The 18932-nt window shown below is 42.8% G+C and overlaps 3 protein-coding genes across 3 annotated transcripts; 2 read left to right on the forward strand and 1 right to left on the reverse strand.

Moving 5' to 3' along the window:
- Positions 1–279: 279 nt before the first annotated feature.
- On the forward strand, positions 280–1227 carry LOC138636965 (olfactory receptor 52D1-like). The gene is given in 1 exon segment (XM_069725362.1): positions 280–1227. A coding segment is annotated over 1 exon segment (948 nt).
- A 3436-nt stretch (positions 1228–4663) lies between these two features.
- On the reverse strand, positions 4664–5593 carry LOC138636966 (olfactory receptor 11A1-like). Its single transcript, XM_069725363.1, has 2 exons — positions 4930–5593; positions 4664–4842 (listed from the first exon to the last, which is right to left on the reverse strand). The coding sequence occupies exons 1-2, from the start codon at positions 5591–5593 to the stop codon at positions 4664–4666; spliced, it is 843 nt and encodes a 280-aa protein (XP_069581464.1).
- A 6093-nt stretch (positions 5594–11686) lies between these two features.
- Positions 11687–12619, forward strand: LOC138636972 (olfactory receptor 52L1). The gene has a single exon (XM_069725371.1). It carries the CDS (start codon positions 11687–11689, stop codon positions 12617–12619), a length of 933 nt encoding a protein of 310 aa, XP_069581472.1.
- The last annotated feature ends 6313 nt before the right edge of the window (positions 12620–18932 follow it).

The following is an 18932-nucleotide window of genomic DNA, read 5'->3' on the forward strand; positions in this document are numbered from 1 at the left end:
ACCTTTAAAAGAGAAGCGCTGAGTTTCCGTTCAGTCCGGACGAAGTCGGAGACGACGGCAGCTGAATCCTACAAATCACACCGTCACCTCTTTGGTTTTTCTTCCTGTCGTTGACTCTCGAGACAGATTTGTGTTTCGTCGGCTGTGATGATGAATGTCTTCAGTGTTACTACGCTGAGGAATATTCCCGTGTGCTTCTTCGTGTGTGAGCCGCTGGACTTTAAACAAACTGCATTTTTACTTACATATAAAAAAAAGTCGACATCACTGTTTGTGTTCATGTTGTTGGTCTGAAGAAGCATCGTGATGAACGCCACGCAGGTTTCATATTTCACACTCGCTGCCTACTTTGACACCGGGGCTTTAAAATACTTATATTTCAGCGTTATTCTGACTGTGTACGTTGTGATCGTGGTCTCCAACGTGTTCCTCCTGGTGGTGATCTGTGTGAACCGCAGCTTACATGAACCGATGTACCTGTTCCTGTGCAGCCTGTTAGTGAACGAGCTGTATGGTAGTTCAGGCTTGTTTCCCTTCCTGCTGCTTCAGATCCTGTCGGACGTTCACAGCGTTCCTGCTGCGTTCTGCTTGCTGCAGGTTTTCTGCGTTCACTCCTACGGAGCTGTAGAATATTTGAACTTGGCCGTGATGTCGTACGATCGCTACGTCGCCATCTGCTGTCCGCTGCAGTACAACGCCCGGATGACGTCCAGGAGGATGGCGGCGCTGGTCGCTGTGTCGTGGTTGTTTCCCTGCTCGGCGATGCTCGTCTCCTTGTGTCTGACTTCCCGTCTGCAGCTGTGTGGCAGCGTCGTCCACAAAGTGTACTGCGACAGCTTCTCGGTGGTGAAGCTGTCCTGCTCCGACACCACCGCCGTCAACGTTTACGGACTCGTTGCCACGTTCAGCACCATCGTCGGCGCGTTGGTCATCATTCTTTACACGTACGTGAAGATTCTGGCGGTGTGTTTCTCCGGTTGTGAACGGACCCGACAGAAAGCCGTCAGCACCTGCTCGCCTCACCTCGCCTCCATCCTCAACTTCTCCTTCGGGGCGAGCTTTGAAATCCTCCAGAGCCGGTTTGACATGAGCAGCGTGCCCGACGGGGTACGAATCTTCTTATCGTTATATTTCCTCACGTGCCCGCCTCTTCTGAACCCCGTCATGTATGGCATGAAAATGTCCAAAATCCGTGTCGTATTTAAAAGTCTAATATCAAATGTTTAGTATTCATATCAGGTCGCCCTAAGAACTGTCTGTTGTTTTATAATGTGACAAATTCATGACATGAACTTCACTCTTCCACCTGTTTTTTTCCTCCTTGAATTGATGAATGTCCACATTAAAGATGACGAAGCTCCTGTTAGCCGGTCTGTAAAATAACAGCACGTTTTGTTTATTGTCAGAAGGAACAGAACCCATGTTCATTACACCTAAATGTAGGTAAGGAAGACGTGTGGACATTATATTTATCGTCTTATAAATTGTCTGCTATTGATTGAAATGTCTCAATTGTTTTTACATTCGATAATATGAATTCAACATTATTACAGATTAGTGGTGGGAATTGTTCTCTATGGTAATATAAAAGTTGTTTTTTACCAAAATACAGCAGTTGTCATATTTATGAATGTAGTTATTTATGAATTTACTGTTGCTGCTATCCAACCCTTGTATTCTCAAACAGCCACAGTCTCCACGGTAACATTTATTCCATCAAGATTTTTCAAATGTAAACAGTATTTCCAAGTTCAATAAGTCAACCTGTGTCCTGGCAGCGTTTATCCTCCCGGTCACAGGCCATCCTTCCACAGTTCCCATTCAAGCACCTCTTGCAGGTAAAGTTACATTAAAAAAACAAGACATGTAAACATAATATTATAAGTATAATTTCATTTTTACAACTCTCATCGTTGCAGAATAAATAAGCTAGTCCGCAGATCATATTGATAACAGCATGTAGCAACAGCTACACACATGGACTAAAGTGTTGGTACCCTTCCATTAAAGAAAGAAAAACCCACAATGGTCACTGAAATAACTTGAAACTGACAAAAGTCATAATAAATAAAAATTTACTGAAAATTAACTAATGAAAATCAGACACCTGTGATGCTAATTAGAGGACACCTTAGTCTAACATGTCCCTATGGCCAAATTATTTTCAATCTTTTCTAGGGGTACCATCATTTTTAGCCAGGCCATTTTCATTAGTTTGTTTTTTAAAATGTTTCTGTTGAACCACAATTCAAAAGCAATGTCTGATTTTCATTAGTTAACTTTCAGTAAATTTTTATTTATTATGATGTCATACTACAGCATGTCGTCTAAAATATGATTAAAAAAAAGTCATACTATAGTATGTCGTCTAAAATATGATAAAAAAGTCAAACATGTCGTCTATATGATAAAAAAGTCATACTATAGCATGTCGTCTAAAATATGATTAAAAAAAAGTCATACTATAGCATGTCGTCTAAAATATGATAAAAAAGTCATACTATAGCATGTCGTCTAAAATATGATAAAAAAGTCATACTATAGCATGTCGTCTAAAATATGATTAAAAAAAGTCATACTATAGCATGTCGTCTAAAATATGATAAAAAAGTCATACTATAGCATGTCGTCTAAAATATGATAAAAAAGTCATACTATAGCATGTCGTCTAAAATATGATAAAAAAAAAGTCATACTATAGCATGTCGTCTAAAATATGATAAAAAAGTCATACTATAGCATGTCGTCTAAAATATGATGAAAAAAAAGTCATACTATAGCATGTCGTCTAAAATATGAAAAAAAAAAAAGTCATACTATAGCATGTCGTCTAAAATATGATAAAAAAAAAGTCATACTATAGCATGTCGTCTAAAATATGATAAAAAAAGTCATACTATAGCATGTCGTCTAAAATATGATAAAAAAAAAAGTCATACTATAGCATGTCGTCTAAAATATGATAAAAAAGTCATACTATAGCATGTCGTCTAAAATATGATAAAAAAAAGTCATACTATAGCATGTCGTCTAAAATATGATAAAAAAGTCATACTATAGCATGTCATCTAAAATATGATAAAAAAAAGTCATACTATAGCATGTCGTCTAAAATATGATAAAAAAGTCATACTATAGCATGTCGTCTAAAATATGATAAAAAAAGTCACACTATAGCATGTCGTCTAAAATATGATAAAAAAGTCACACTATAGCATGTCATCTAAAATATGATAAAAAAAAGTCAAACTATAGCATGTCGTCTAAAATATGATAAAAAAAGTCAAACATGTTGTCTAAAATATGATAAAAAAAAGTCACACTATAGCATGTCATCTAAAATATGATAAAAAATTCAAACTATAGCATGTCATCTAAAATATGATAAAAAAAAAGTCAAACATGTCGTCTAAAATATAATAAAAAAGTCAAACTATAGCATGTCGTCTAAAATATGATAAAAAAATTCAAACTATAGCATGTCGTCTAAAATATGATAAAAAAAGTCATACTATAGCATGTCGTCTAAAATATGATAAAAAAGTCATACTATAGCATGTCATCTAAAATATGAAAAAAAAGTCATACTATAGCATGTCGTCTAAAATATGATAAAAAAGTCATACTATAGCATGTTGTCTAAAATATGATAAAAAAAAAGTCATACTATAGCATGTCATCTAAAATATGATAAAAAAAAGTCATACTATAGCATGTCGTCTAAAATATGATAAAAAAGTCATACTATAGCATGTTGTCTAAAATATGATAAAAAAGTCATACTATAGCATGTCGTCTAAAATATGATAAAAAAAAGTCATACTATAGCATGTCGTCTAAAATATGATAAAAAAGTCATACTATAGCATGTCGTCTAAAATATGATAAAAAAGTCATACTATAGCATGTCGTCTAAAATGATAAAAAAAATTCAAACTATAGCATGTTGTCTAAAATATGATAAAAAAAAAAGTCAAACTATAGCATGTCATCTAAAATATGATAAAAAAAAGTCACACTACAGTATGTCGTCTATATGATAAAAAAAAAGTCACACGAGAGCTTGTCGTCTAATATATAATAAATAAAAAGTCATACTATAGCATGTTGTCTAAAATATTATAAAAAAAAGTCGTCATTTTTTTCACATTTTGGACGATAGTATTACTTTTATTCATCTTTTGAATCATGAAATGAAAAATACAGCAAAGGAGACCCTGAATTGTTAAGTAACTGAAATCTTCTATCAGGTAAGAATGGGACCACATTTCACTTTCAAAACTCCAGAAACTGGTCTCCTCAGTTCCCCAACGTTTCCAGAGTGTTGTTAAAAGAAGAGTTGATGCAGCTCAGTGGTGAACATCATCCTGGAACAACTTCATAGAGATGTGCTGCTGCATCAGATTCACAATGAGAAGATCTTTTACATAAAACAATAAAATTTCTCAGTTTCAGCATTTGATGTTGTCTTTGGTCTATTTTTAATTAAATATGAGTTTACATTATTTCCAAATGATCATATTCTGTTTTATTTACATTTCACATGACGTCACTACTCTTGGAAACTGGATTTCACTTTATGTTTAACAATGCACAGTTAAAATGATACAAGGGTTCAGTGACATTAAAGAAAATCTTTACATCAGTTTGTAGGCTGCTAAAACTAATAAGATACATGTCTTATGAGAGTTTTACATGCAACACGGATCTTAGACAGTTTCAGGCCGTACATTACAGGGTTGAACAGCGGCGGACACGTAAGAAAGTAAACTGACATGAAAATCCGCAACACATTCAGTACATAGTTAATATTAAACCGGCTCTGTAAGATTTCAAAACAGGCTCCAAAAGAAAAGTTGAGCAGAGAAACGAGGTGAGGTGTGCAGGTACTGACAGCTTTCTGTCGGGTCTGTTTGGATCCAGAAAAACACACTTTAAAGATCCTCATGTAGGTGTAGAGGATTAAAATCAAAGGACCAAATACTGAGAAAGCACTAAGGAGGAGTCCATAAATGTTGATGACTGTGGTGTCATAGCAGGCCAGTTTAACTACAGAATGGAAATCACAGTACACTTTGTTAATGATGTTTCCACACAGCTTCAAAGGAACAATCAAAGGCAGTGTAAAAAAATTCACAAGGATCGGGGATAACCATATTAGAGCAATAAGAAAGGCAACTTTGTTGTAAGTCATGGATTTATTATATTGAAGAGGATAACAGATAGCGAGGTATCTGTCATAAGATATGATGGATAAGTTTAAAAATTCTATACTTCCATAAGAATAAACAAGGAAAATCTGCAGAAAGCAAAAAGGAGCAGGAACGGTGTGAACGTCCGACAGGATCTGAAGCAGCAGGAAGGGAAACAAGCCTGAACTACCATACAGCTCGTTCACTAACAGGCTGCACAGGAACAGGTACATCGGTTCATGTAAGCTGCGGTTCACACAGATCACCACCAGGAGGAACACGTTGGAGACCACGATCACAACATACAAACACATTATAATCATGAAATATAAATATTTCAACACTCCAGTGTCAAAATAGGCACCAAGATTGAAGAATGAAACTTGACTTGAGTTTATCATGAGTCTCCTTTTAGTTCTCAACACAAAGCAACGCCTCCTTTACATTCTGTTGTATATTGAAGTGCTAGTTATAATGCAACTGTTTTAAACGTCTTCTTGATTTGTACAATGTACAGCTGAAACATCAAGCACATATAAACAGAAGTCAACATCATGATATTAAACACATTCATCATCATCATTGATGGAGTATTAACAATCAAACCCTAACAGACCATTTGGTTTTCAAAGTCAATATAATGTTCAGGTTATAAATTAGAAAACAAACACGGTGACGCTAGATATGTTGAGTTTTCACCTGCTGCAGTCAGACTGAGTCCGTCTTCACTGAGCTGAAACTCTGCTTCATTCAAACCTTTAAAGACAGAAGACGCCCACAGCAGCAGAGAGACTTCATTATGAAAGGTCCCACCGGTTGAGACTACCTTCAGCCAAAAACAAACTTCGTAAACTTTTAGCCTTGTACGTTGCATGATTATCATGATGTCACCCTTTGTAATCTTTTTGGTGTGCAGACACCTGACAGACGATGTCTACTTTGGTTTTACAAGCAGTTGATTGTAATTTTCTTTCACTGACAGACCGTATTCCGAATCACATACCATTTCTTTTTAATTTTACTGCTGCTTCCCCTAAAAAGTATGTATGGTTTCATGTAGTGTGTATGGAATTGTGACATACTGCTTCATCATAATAACGTGCTTTGACCTTTGACCTTCCTTGTCATATCCGACTTTTGAAGTAAAAAGGAAAAAGATACGATTTGGAATGCTTCCTTTTAATGCTTCTTCTTTCTTTGGTGGGTGGAGCTTCAGCGCCACCAACTGTCGATGTGACGTATTTTCCGCTGCGCAAAGAATTGCGGGTCAGGACAGCCAGAGTAGCATGCTAGCCTGCAGACTGCAAAATGAGACCGGATGTAGTAGAACCTTCTGGTACTTTTGACGTACGGCGTACAAACTAAATAGTTTGATATGGATATTGGAACGTGGGGATAGTATGAAAACATACAGGCTCTTGAGTTTGACTGAACAAATCCATCCATTGTTTTTAACCTTAGTTTGATTTAACTGTTAAGCGCCCTCTAGTGGCTATAGTAAGCATGATGGGAAGTCTTGTGATGCCGTTATCGAGCTACAAGCTTGGACTTGGAAGGAGGTCCGGGTGGACGGAAGGGCGGACAAAACGTTAGGCTTCAACGCGGCAGTTCGTTAAACGAGAGTCAACATTCCTTGTTTTTCTATCCGCCATTACCGAAGTTCCAGCTGCCATGACCGTTCCACGACCTTCACCGTGCGTTCATTATTCAGACGACGACAGCGAAGGCTTTCGATTCAAACCTGTACGCTGTTCTTTAACCTCGACCAAACAGAGATGGCCAACTGTTGAGAAGGACGAGGCGTTCCAATCCCTCCAACATCAGCACTTTCTCTGTGGCGATCCTTGAGTGGGACTTATAGCTGGACCGTGACCACCAGAGGACGCCACTTCCATTGGCTCGCATCTTCAGCTCTGGACAAAACGCACCCTTAGCCGACGTAAGCCGAACGCAGCCTGATGAAGTAACGTAATTAAAAGGCCTTCCTCCGGCCTCTGACTCCCGCTTCCTTTAGGTGCCTCGCCATGGAGGTTGTTTTAAATCGGCCCTCTTTCCTTCCGCTGCAAGGTTGGAGTATCACAGCACCTTTTGTTTGAGTGTTTCATCCACGTCGTCCTCTCAATGTCATGCCTGTCGGTCTTGGAACAAACAACCTCTAATGGTCGTTCATGTCTGATCTGAACCTGAGTGGTGTTTTGTTGTTGGACTTCGGTGCTAGTCGTGGATTGGCCATAACAAACATCGTGTTTGAACGTAAGGTGGTTCATAAGTGTTCTGGTATCCGAACACGAGGCCAAACACTGACTTTGTGGTTTTATCATTCGATCTGCGGCTGTTAGCTCAGAATGTGCAGTCGAGGGATCTGTTTGTCCGAAACTCCAACCTGGAGAAGAACTTCTCATGGATGCCGGGGAACCTGGAGACATCCAAGAGAACCTCGTTGCCCGAAGTGTTGGGCATTTTTCTGTCGTTGTATTTCCTGACGTGTCCGCCGCTGTTCAACCCTGCGATGTACGGCCTGAAACTGTTTAAGATCCGTGTTGCATGTAAGAGTATGATGAGCGTTGCGTGATTTAGGACTCATTCTGACATGCAGGTGACTGTTGATGTAAATCCATATGAATCATACAAGAGTAATTAAAAAATAAATTATTTCAAATGACTTCGACTGTGTGGCTAATTTTTCAACCTTTGAGAAAAGTTTGTGTTGTTTCCTGTGGCCACCTCACAGAGCGTGTAAACACCACGAGTGAACTCCGGTAACCGTGGCGACAGCAGAGCGTCCTCCCTGTGCTGCAGAGCGTGCTAATTGGCCCGTTAGTGACGCAGGGCCGGAGCCTCCAGGGTGTCCGAGTGTCCGCGCGAACCGGGACTCAGGGACTCTGGAGGTCCGGGACTCTGGAGGTCCGGCCCGGTGTTTGTTATTGATGCTGAGGCAGGGAGGAGCTCTGCTGGGGCTCGTTACCATGACACCAGCAAACATGATGAAAGGACCTGAAACTGTCCCCGTTGTGACCCCCGACACAACAGCTTTAAACTTCTTTAAATGTTTTGTGTCTTTGAAATGACTATTAAAGAATGTCTTACCATAAAGTGCGGCCTGTTCAGGGAGATGTTCTGAAGACAGAAGAAATCAAACATAAAGCGTGTTTAAATCTATATTTCCATTTCTGCATTATGTCTCCGATATTTCGACATCTCAAGAACACTTTGAGGAAGTGACTTCAAATTTGTCTCAAACGTTAACTTGAACAGAACGGTGAACTGATTACATTTTGGGGGTCAAAGGTCACTGTGACTTCAGGTAACCGAGGAAAAGAAGGGTAGACTGTTACCATATTTAACATTTGGTGAGATACTGTATAGTTGAAGCTAATCTTGTGTGTCCACCACAGCTATAAAGTACAATACCACTGGTGGCCAGTAGGGGCTGGCTCCAATCAAGTGTCCACCAGCAGTGATGTCACCCTTTGGTTTAATAATAATAACAATAAACTTTATTTGTAGAGCCCCTTTCATACAAGAAATGCAGCTCAAAGTGCTTCACTGTAAGATAATTACAGATGTAAAGGAACAATTAAAAATATAGAAAAGAAATGAGATGCATAAAAAACATAAAATGCATCAAATTAAATGCAAATAGAGTTAAAATATAAAATAAGCAACATGCATTTTAAAGGCAATGTAGTTCAAGTACCAGAGAGAGCTTCAAGAGTAACTAGTTAAAGGCTAAAGTAAAAAGATATGTTTTGAACATTGGTTTGTGAACGTTATGAATCCTCCAGTTCAGATTCTGTCCGTCACCATCTTTGTTAGCTCGGAGCGGTTTGGAGCAGGAAGTGACCATATTTGGACGAGCTGGGGGAGGAGCCAGAGGTGGATCTGACCGATCTGATCGGAAACCTGACGATACTACGTCCCGCCCACCGATAGCTGTAACCTGACTGGACCACAGGCCTGTCAATCAAACAGACACGCCCCCAAAAACAGGTCTTCTTGAATCTTCTTTTCTAATGAATGAGGGATTATTTTCAGATGGACCTCCAGAAAACTAAGAAGAAGGAGTGACTTTAGCTAACAACACCGAGAGAACTGATGGACACATTTTATTCACTTTGGATTTGATGAGAGAAGTTGAATGGGAGTCTATGGAGCCGGAGGCTTTTTGGAGCCGACCTCTAGTGGCACTCGCTGGTATTGCAGCTGAAGACACTTCTGGATCAGAACCATTTTTCAGACCTACGAACACTTTTATAAACAGTTTGTCTCCCATTGAAAAAACACCAAGTACTCTCCTGAAATACAAAGTCAGTAAATGTTTCCATCAGTGTCATTAGATAAAGTCTTTCTGATCAGGGTTCTGGTTCTTCTGGAAATGATTCATATGGACGGAGGGAGGTATGCTATCAGGCAGGCGCGCCATCAGGTGGACAAGACTGATACTACAGCAGCCTAAGTCAAAATAGAAATAGGGGAGGTGGTTCTTTAAGGCTGGCAGGTTACTGCTGACAGTTCAGAGGTCGGTTCTGTCCCAGCAGGTACGAGGGTTTGACCGTGTAGCGCTGCACATGACCGGGTACAGCCCAGTGGACGAGGCGTGTCCGGCTGTCAGACGGGCAGTTAACAGACCATCATCTGCTCCAGAGGCTCCACTGCATGAAAGATACCAACACCCCAATACCACATGGCTCCCTGGTCCAAGGCAGGCAGCGAGGCTCGGTTCAGTAGATACGAGGATGGATCAGCAAGATCCAAGTCTGCTTATGTTGCGCGTGAAAAGCTTGCACATAATTTTGCATAAAAAAAACAAGCTAAACTTAAGTTATCAACCTGCAAACAAAGATAACAAACACATAATTTAGCAAATCGTTGCTTCATCGCCGTAGACCTTCTGAAACATTTCAGTTTGACACACATAAAACAGCCATGATTCTGTCATGGAAATCACTGCTTGGGCTGAGGAACACTCGGCTGTAAATGACAATAAACGTCCTGTTTTGCGTTCACGTGACTTCCTGGTCGGTACCGAGGGAATCCGCAGAGGTTCGGACTCACAGGAAACTTATTAAAGTGCTGAGTCAGAGGTTCAGCGGGGACAAATGGAGGATCGGCTGCAGACAAAGATGACGAAACTCTCCAGCAGCTGTTCGTGTTGAACTCCTGAGATCGGATCTTCTTGGACTTCTGGGTACCAGTTAAAATACGTCTCGGACCTGCTGATGTTTTCAGTGTTTCTGTGAAGTTTGATTACCGACATGTTTCCCGATGTTGGTTTATTTTTTTCTGCCTTTGCAGATATTTCATTTTAAATCCTGCAGATACAAGATTTCCTCCCTGTTGATTTATTTGCTGTTTTCGGTGCCTTTTTTCATTTCTCTCTTCCAGATTCTCGACTTCGGCTCTTTGTGGAAATGTGCTTATGAATCTGATTTGTTGCTTCTTCCTCTATTGATCTCGGCTGTTGAGCTTTTTCAAAGTTCCGGTGAAGCCGTAGTGACGAACCAACGCGTTAAACGTGTTTTCGGTCAGTGTGTTTTCTGAAGGAAACAGATGTGTGAAACATCGTCTGTTTCAGACGGGCAGACGGAGCTGAGGAGGAATTATCAGGACTCACAATGCGACTTATAACGAGACAGTTTCAGGCCGGTTGTTTCAATGAGACGACAGTACAGCAAATAAATTAAAGGAGGAAGATCTTTTGGGGGATATTTAGCATTTTGAAGATAAAGTAAAAATGTTGAGCATCGGCTGAAGCGTGTTCGGACCTGTCCTCTTTGTGTTGCTGCAGGTGTTACCATGGAAATGCTCACATCTGTCCATCTCCATCGGTTTCAGTCACTTCCTCCGAGTTTCTGTTTTTTCCTCCAGACGACATGAAATTTTTTTACCAAACTGTGTTTCTGTGATAAAAGAGAGCGAATTTACTTTATTTTATTTTTTTAATTAAAAATGATTCCGAAGAACAACAACACGAGTTCATCTTGTAAAATCAGATGCACAAAGGAAGTTTGATTTATCCTCGAAATTTAAAATCAACATGATTCTCCACATTTCAAATTTTTTTCTCAAGAGCAAAACTTTTCTTCAGTTAAATTAGTTGTTCAATTCAGTTCAAATAAATTAAAATTCACATATAAATGAAGAAAATGAATTCTATATGAAACTCTTTGTTGTCTTTGTTTCTCCGTATGTTTATAAATTGTTTCTACGTCTGCTTCTTCTTCAGTTTAATGTTCAGATCACCTCAAAGATGAGAAAAATGTGTTTCCTACTGAATATTAAAATCCTCTCAGAGATGAATTAGATGTAGTTGTTGGGTGGTTTACTTGAATAATTAACAATAATAATCAGCTCCAGTTGTTTGATTTGTTTTGATGTTTATAAGATAATTATTTCAATCCAAAAACGGGAATCTGAAAGAAAAGTAGTTTGTATTTGGCTGGAAGTTGATTTTATTTTGTCTGTTTTCAGGCTGACTTGAAGATAAAAGCGAGATGATGGAGAACGCCTCGTCACACGACCGCTTCATCCTGGACGGCTTCGCCGAGCTCGGCGCTCTCCGTCCTGTCCTCTTCCTCCCGTTCTCCGTCATGTTCTTCGTGTCTCTGTCGGCCAACTCGCTGCTGCTGTACGTGGTCGTCTCCCAGAGGAGCCTCCACTCGCCCATGTGCGTCCTTATCGCCGGCATGGCGTGCGTGGACCTGAGCCTGCCGCTGTTCTTCGTGCCCAACATGCTGCTGAGCTTCCTGTCGGGCTGGCGCGGGATCTCTCTGATTGGCTGCCTGCTCCAGATGTTCGTGGTTCACCTGCTGGGAGCGTTTCAGTCCACGCTGCTGGTCTGGATGGCTCTGGACCGATACTTCGCCATCTGCACGCCGCTCTACTACCATGAGAGCATGGCGCCGCCGGGGTTCCTGACGTTCGTGGTCCCTCTGCTGGTCAGGAACGTGCTGCTGGTCGCCGTGGTGACGGCGCTCGCAGGAAACCTGTCGTTCTGCGTCGGGAACGTGATCGAACACTGTTTCTGTGAGCACATGGCGCTGGTGGAGCTCGCCTGCGGGAGCACCGCCGTCAACAACCTGGCGGGGCTGCTGAGCGTCTTCCTCATCCCGGTCGCCGACTTCGTCTTCATCACGGTCTCGTACGTCGTCATCTTCAGCTCCGTGCTGCGTTCGGGGAAGTCGGGACTCCGAGCGCTTCACACCTGCGTCACCCACATCGTGGTGATGACGGTCAGCCTGACCATCGTACTCGTCACCTTCCTGTCGTATCGGATCAGAAACCGCCTCCCCGCCGCCGCCCGGGTCTTCTTCAGCACCATGTACCTGTTCTTCCCGAGCTGCTTCAACCCGATCATCTACGGCATCAGAACCACCGAGATCCGGCAGCACATCCTGAGGACGCTGACGGGCCGTCGCTCCGTCTGAACGCTGCACAGTTCTTCAGAAAAACACGTTTTGGGCCCTCGCACACCGCCGCCCGTCGGGGGGGCAGCGGGTCGGCCGCGTACGTTGATTTTTCAGCGTGCTAGTTTGTTGACGTTGTGTTGTAAGTGACGGCGGTCATGACATCACTTCCTGTGTCCAACAAGTGCCGCTGTGTGTGGCATCATTCAAGTCTTCAGGCTTTTTCTTGCTCAATTTGAGGCGCATCTCTTCAAGCTGCAACATGAAACATTTAACTTCCTGTTGCCAGTAGGTGGCGCCACGACCGCGACCAACAATTAAAATGTAAACACGTAAAGTTTGGGGAACATCGGAAGATGAACGTCAAAGTTACAGAAACTTAAAGTCACAGCGTGAGACGGAAACAAAATATTTTCTTAACTTATGTAACTTTTCGGAACAAATTCAAAGTCGTCTGATGGATGAGTTCTGTGGGAGGAGCTTGTTCAAATCACAATAAATGAACAGTAAAATCAAATATAGTTTTACCATTCACATTCAAACCTGTTAGAGCTGCATGTAAAGTTTATGTGTACATAAACACATTATATTTTTAAATGTATTTAGTTTTTTATTATTCACTGCTTGTTTGTGAAACCAGATATTGGACCACATTATTGATGTGTAGATGTTTTTCCATGAATATACATGTAAACACATGGAGGGAACAAAACGACTGTAAAAGGTCAATAAAGTACAAATAACGTGAATATTAAAGATAATTCGTTGGTTCAGCATTAAATCAGCATGTTGCTGCTCTGCCTGTTAAAAGATTTTCATTTCCACTCAAATAAAATCTTTTTAAGGATGTGTCATAACCGTTTGATTTAGTGTGTTTTTTTTTTTTTTTTTAAAGAAGTGGGTTATTGTCCAAACTAAATAAACAATAATCATAAATATATGTAACTGTGACATGAAAGGAGAAGAAACTGAACAAATATTCCTGCAAAACACTAAAACAATGTCAGCACAATAGTATTAAAATAAATTCTCCAATTTAAAATACATTTCTTCGTAATGAATCAAACAGTTTGTAGTTTCCAAGGCAACAGAAAGCTGCTCCTGTCTTTCATTTAAAAAACTAAAAGCATCATACAGGCATCTTATAACACCTGATAATTTAAACACTTAATATTATAAAGTGTTTTTGAAGCCTTCAGCAGACTGAAGGAGCATCAACGGCCGTGAACCAGCAGGTGTGTTTGTCCACCACCAGGTGGCAGTATGATGCTTTATATCTCCTCATAAACTCATGTAATAACAGGAGTTCTCAGAAGCATCTATCTTTATCTGTGATTTATCATCGAATATGTTCAGGTTTATTGTTATTCAGTTTCATCTGATTTAAACATAAAAAAAGAATAAATCTGTAAAAGAATAAGGAAATGAATGTGGAAATATAAAGGGGAATGAATACATTTAAAAATGTGGAAATATAAAGACAAATAATAAAGTTTAAAATTGTATTGATTTTGCTCATGTGTCGTTTCTTTTCTTTTCATGTCACTTATATTATATTTAATATTATTATTATAATATTTATATAAATATTATATATAAATATATCATATTTTATATATAAAATTATTTATATATATATTATATATAATATATTTATATATATTATTATATAATAACATATATATTATATATATTTATTATTATTATTATTACTTATTTAGTTTAAACAACGCAAACTGGAACTGCAGCAGAAACACATTAAATGTTTTTCATTTATCACCATGTTTGATGTTAAAGACGTTAAACTTTGGATTGAACTTACTAAAATATTAAATTATATATTATATTATTATATCATAAAATATAATATGTTGTCCGGGGCATCAGCCCCTGGTAGGGTTTCCAAAGGCAAACTGGTCCCAGGTGAGAGCCTAGACAAAGAGCGGCTCACAAAGACCCCGATGAACAGCAGCCCACAGACTGAAGCCACCTCACCTTGATTAGGGAAACTGGGGCACCCTCCCGGAGCCAGAGCCAGACCCAGGAGGGGAGCTCGCCGGCGAGCGTCTGGTGGCCGGGCCTTCGCCGATGGAGCCCGGTCGGGCCCAGCCCAAAGAAACATCATGGAGCAGCCACCCTGTGGACCCACCACCCGCAGGGACAAGCATCGGGGTCGGGTGCAATGCATACCGGGCGGCAGGCAGATCGCCGGCAGCATAGACTAGCTCTAAGGACGTGGAACGTCACCTCGCTAGCGGGGAAAGAGCCGGAGGTGGTGCAGGAGGTGGAGCGGTACCAGCTAGATATAGTTGGGCTCACCTCCACGCACAGAACTGGTTCTGCAACCAAGCTCCTGGAGAACGGCTGGACTCTATCCTTTTCTGGAGTTGCCCAAGGTGAGAGGCGCCAGGCGGGAGGGGATACTCACGAGCCCCCGGCTGAGCGCCGACGTGTTGGAGTTCTCCCCGGAGAACGAGAGGGTCACCTCCATGCGCCTGCAGGTTGCAGGGAGGAAGACTCTGACTATTGTTAGAACCTGTCCGGGAGGTCTTCAACTCTCACCTCCGTAAGAGCTTCTCACGCACCCCGAGGGAGGTTGGGGGCATTGAGTCCGAGCGGACCGTGTTCAAAGTCTCTATTGTGGACGCGGCCGCTAAGAGTTGTGGTCGGAAGGTCATCGGTGCCTGTCGCGGCGGCAACCCGAAAACCTGGTGGTGGACACCGGGGTGAGGGAAGCTGTCAAGCTGAAAAAGGAGGCCTTTCGGGCCTGGTTGGCTCAGGGGTCTCCGGAAGCAGCTGACAGGTACCGGCAGGCCAGAAGGGCTGCAGCTACGGTGGTCGCGGATGCTTAAACTTGGGCATGGGAGGAGTTTGGGGAGGCCATGGAGAAGGACTTTTGGTTGGCCTCAAGGAAGTTCTGGCAAACCATCCGACGACTCAGGAAGTGAAAGCAGGGACTGCCCCAAGCTGTTCTCAGCGGAGGGTGGGGGTGGGGGAGGGGAGGTGGAAAGAGCACCTTGAGGAACTCCTAAACCTGACCAGCATGCCCTCTGGAGAGGAGGCAGCGTCTGAAGGTTTGGGAGGGGTCGCACCCATATCCCTAGCAGAGGCCTCTGCCGGAGGTGGATGAGATCCGCCCTGAGATGCTGAAGGCGCTGGACATTGCTGGGCTGTTTTGGCTGACACGCCTCTTCAATGTCGCACGGGGGTCGGGATCAGTACCGTTGGATTGGCAGACCAGGGTGGTGGTTCTCATTTTCAAAAAGTGGGACCGGAGAGTTGCTCCAACTATCGGGGTATCACACTACTCAGCCTCCCAGGCAAAGCTTATGCCAGGGTCCTGGAAAAAACTCCGACCATTTGTCGAACCTCAGATTCAAGAGGAGCAGTGCGGATTCCGTCCTCGTCGTGGAACAGTGGACCAGATCTTTACCCTCGCAGGACTACTGGAGGGTCCTGGGAGTTTAACCATCCAGTCTACATGTGCTTTGTGGACTTGGAGAAGGCTTTCGACCGGGTCCCCCGGGGTTTTTGTGGGGGGTGCTGCGGGAGTATGGGGTGCCGGACCCGTTGCAAAGGGACATCCGGGCTCTGTACAACTGCAGTAGGAGCTGTGTTTGCATTCTCGGCAAGTCAGACTCGTTTCCGGTGGGCGTGGCCTCTGGTGGGTGTTGGCCTCCGCCAGGGCTGTCCTTTGTCACCGATCCTGTTTGTGACCTTCATGGACAGGATATCTAGGCACAGTCAGGGGGAGGAGCACATCAGGTTCGGGGGTCTCCGGATCACATCTCTGCTGTTTGCAGATGATGTCGTCCTGTTGGCCTCTTCGGACCTCCAGCACTCACTGGGGCGGTTTGCAGCCGAGTGTGAAGCGGCGGGGATGAGGGTTAGTACCTCCAAACCTGAGGCCACGGTTCTCTGCAGGAAACCGGTGGATTGATCCCTCCAGGTGGGGACGGAGCTCCTGCCTCAAGTGAAGGAGTTTAAGTATCTCGGGGTCTTGTTAATGAGTGAGGAGAGGATGGAGGATGGAGCGGGAGATCGACTGCCGGATTGGTGCGGCTGCAGCAGTACAACAGGCGCTGCACCGGACCGTGTTGGTGAAGAAGAACCGGGGCGGAAGGCGAAGCTCTCAGTTTACCGGGCGATCTATGTTCCGACCCTCACCGATGGTTAGAGCTCTGGGTCGTGACCAAAAGAACGAGGTCGTGGCTACAAGCGGCCGAAATGAGTTTCCTCCGTAGGAGGCCGGGCTCAGCCTTAGAGATCGGGGGAGGAGCTCGGACATCAGGAGGGAACTTGGAGTTGAGGCGTTACTCCTTCACCTCGAAAGGAGTCAGCTGAGGTGGTTCAGCATCTGATCAGGATCCTCCTGGACACCTCCTACTGGAGGTTTTCCGGGCACGGCCAACTGGCAGGAGACCTCTGGGAAGACCCAGAACATCTGGAGGATCATATCTCCCGCTGGCCTGGGAACGCCTTGGGATCCTCCAGGATGAGCTTGCGGGGGAGAGGGAAGTCTGGGTCAACTTGCTTGGCCTGCTGCCACCGCGACCCGACCTGGATAAGTGGAAGATGATGGATGGATAATATATTTCATAAAACTCTTGTCATGCCTGTTCAGACGCATATGATCAATTACAACAAAACAGCCACAGTTACAACAAAAAAATTATTTAACAAGTAACTCTGAACATCTATTTGTTTGATGTTTTTTTTTAAGTTTTACCAACCGTAGCTAAAATGTGATGATGTCACAGACACGGAGACAGAAATGTAAAATCTGATCGGCCTTCGACCGACTGACCGACAACATCCTGGATCCTCTTAAGAACATCAACTCACCTGGAAGATTCTCTGTAATGCACATCGAGAGGACGTAGACTTCATCAGAGATAATCTAAAGTTCATAAAAAAACAGAAACGCAGTTTAAAGTGTCCACAGCATCATCAGTGGAACCTGCTGTGGTCCAGAACAGACCGGCTGGCTGCCACGGCTGTTCAATGTTTGTCTAGAAGCCTGAAACTGGGTTCCTAACAGTCCAAAACCGGGTCAAAACCAGGTCAAAACTAGTCCAAAACCAGGTCCAAAATGACACAACTAGAACCCCCCAGCCGTCCCCCTCCATGTCTGTTCAGACTCATAGAATACATGTAGTGAAGAAGCTGATGTTCAGGACCGGTCGACAGTTAGCGGAAATATTTAGTTGCAGTTATTTCTGCACGAGGAGGTCAAAGCAGATGTTCATAGCAAAGGTTCACATACAGCTGGTAGATATCCATCCATCCATTATCTACACCCACTTTATCCTGAACAGGGTCACGGGGGGCGGAGCCTATCCCAGCTCACTTTGGGCAAAGGTGGGGTTCACCTGGACAGATCACCAGTCCATCACAGGACATAGAGACAGACGGAAACAAAGACCGTTTACACTCTCCTTTACACCTCAGGGACATTTGTAGAACCACCAGTTAACCTGAGGTTCATGTTTCTGGATGGTGGGAGGAAGCTGGAGAACCGAGAGAACCCACGCAGGCACACGGAGAACCTGCAGACTCACACAGGAAGGCCCGGATTCAAACCCAGAACCTTTTTGCTGTGAGGCGACAATGCTAACCACTGCACCGCTGTGCAATCATTTAATTTTAAGTCTTGTTTGTTCAGTTGGATTTTCTTTATCGACTTTTAGGACTCGTGTGAAAATCTGATAAAGTTTAAGGTCAGATTAATGTAGAAATGTAGAAAACACTGAAGAGTTCACAAACTTTCACATTTCGAACAGACGGCATCCAAAAACATGACATATTATAAAATACTTAGAGACTAAAGCTGCTGCAGGAGTTAAGAAACAATGTTAGAAAGCTGAGTCGAAGGGGATTAAAACCAAACAAATAGAAGTCTCTCCATGAGGACAGGAAGACGAGCTGATCTGCTGCTTCTGACGTCACGACGAGTGACTGAAGCTTCCAGCGAGTTCATTTAGTCAAAAATCTCATTACAACTGCAGCGCCGAGAGTCTGACGGAGGAGACTGATTAAACACAGCAGATAATTAATCCCACGTTCTTCTAAGAGGAAACGAAGCGCCGCCGTCGTGACCTCGGGGCCAATTAGCTTCAAGGAGACAACAACAAACGGCCGGAGAGATTCCTGAAGCAACGAGCAGCCCGCAAATTAGATTTTAAACCTCGAAGGAAACATGTTGCATCTTCTGATTTCCAGGTTTAATATTGAAGCTGGAGACGATATCCGGCTACAACGTTCATCTGAACGCAGTTTGTATTTTAACAGGAATTTTCACATTTTCATTTTGTGGAACATCAGTAAACAACAG

The sequence above is a fragment of the Brachyistius frenatus genome, unplaced genomic scaffold, assembly GCF_029030835.1.
Source record: "Brachyistius frenatus isolate BFR_SWC_R1_liver_20210118 unplaced genomic scaffold, ASM2903083v1 Contig_420, whole genome shotgun sequence".
Lineage (NCBI taxonomy): Eukaryota > Metazoa > Chordata > Actinopteri > Embiotocidae > Brachyistius > Brachyistius frenatus.

What these genes read in the sequence shown, in the direction of transcription:
- LOC138636966 (XM_069725363.1), bottom strand. Translation starts at nt 5,593, where the DNA reads ATGATAAACTCAAGTCAAGTTTCATTCTTCAATCTTGGTGCCTATTTT. An exon ending in CATGAGGATCTTTAAAGTGT is followed by an intron (nt 4,843 to 4,929) that starts GTTTTTCTGGAT and finishes TTTCTTTTGGAG; the next exon opens with CCTGTTTTGAAATCTTACAG.
- LOC138636972 (XM_069725371.1), top strand. Translation starts at nt 11,687, where the DNA reads ATGATGGAGAACGCCTCGTCACACGACCGCTTCATCCTGGACGGCTTC.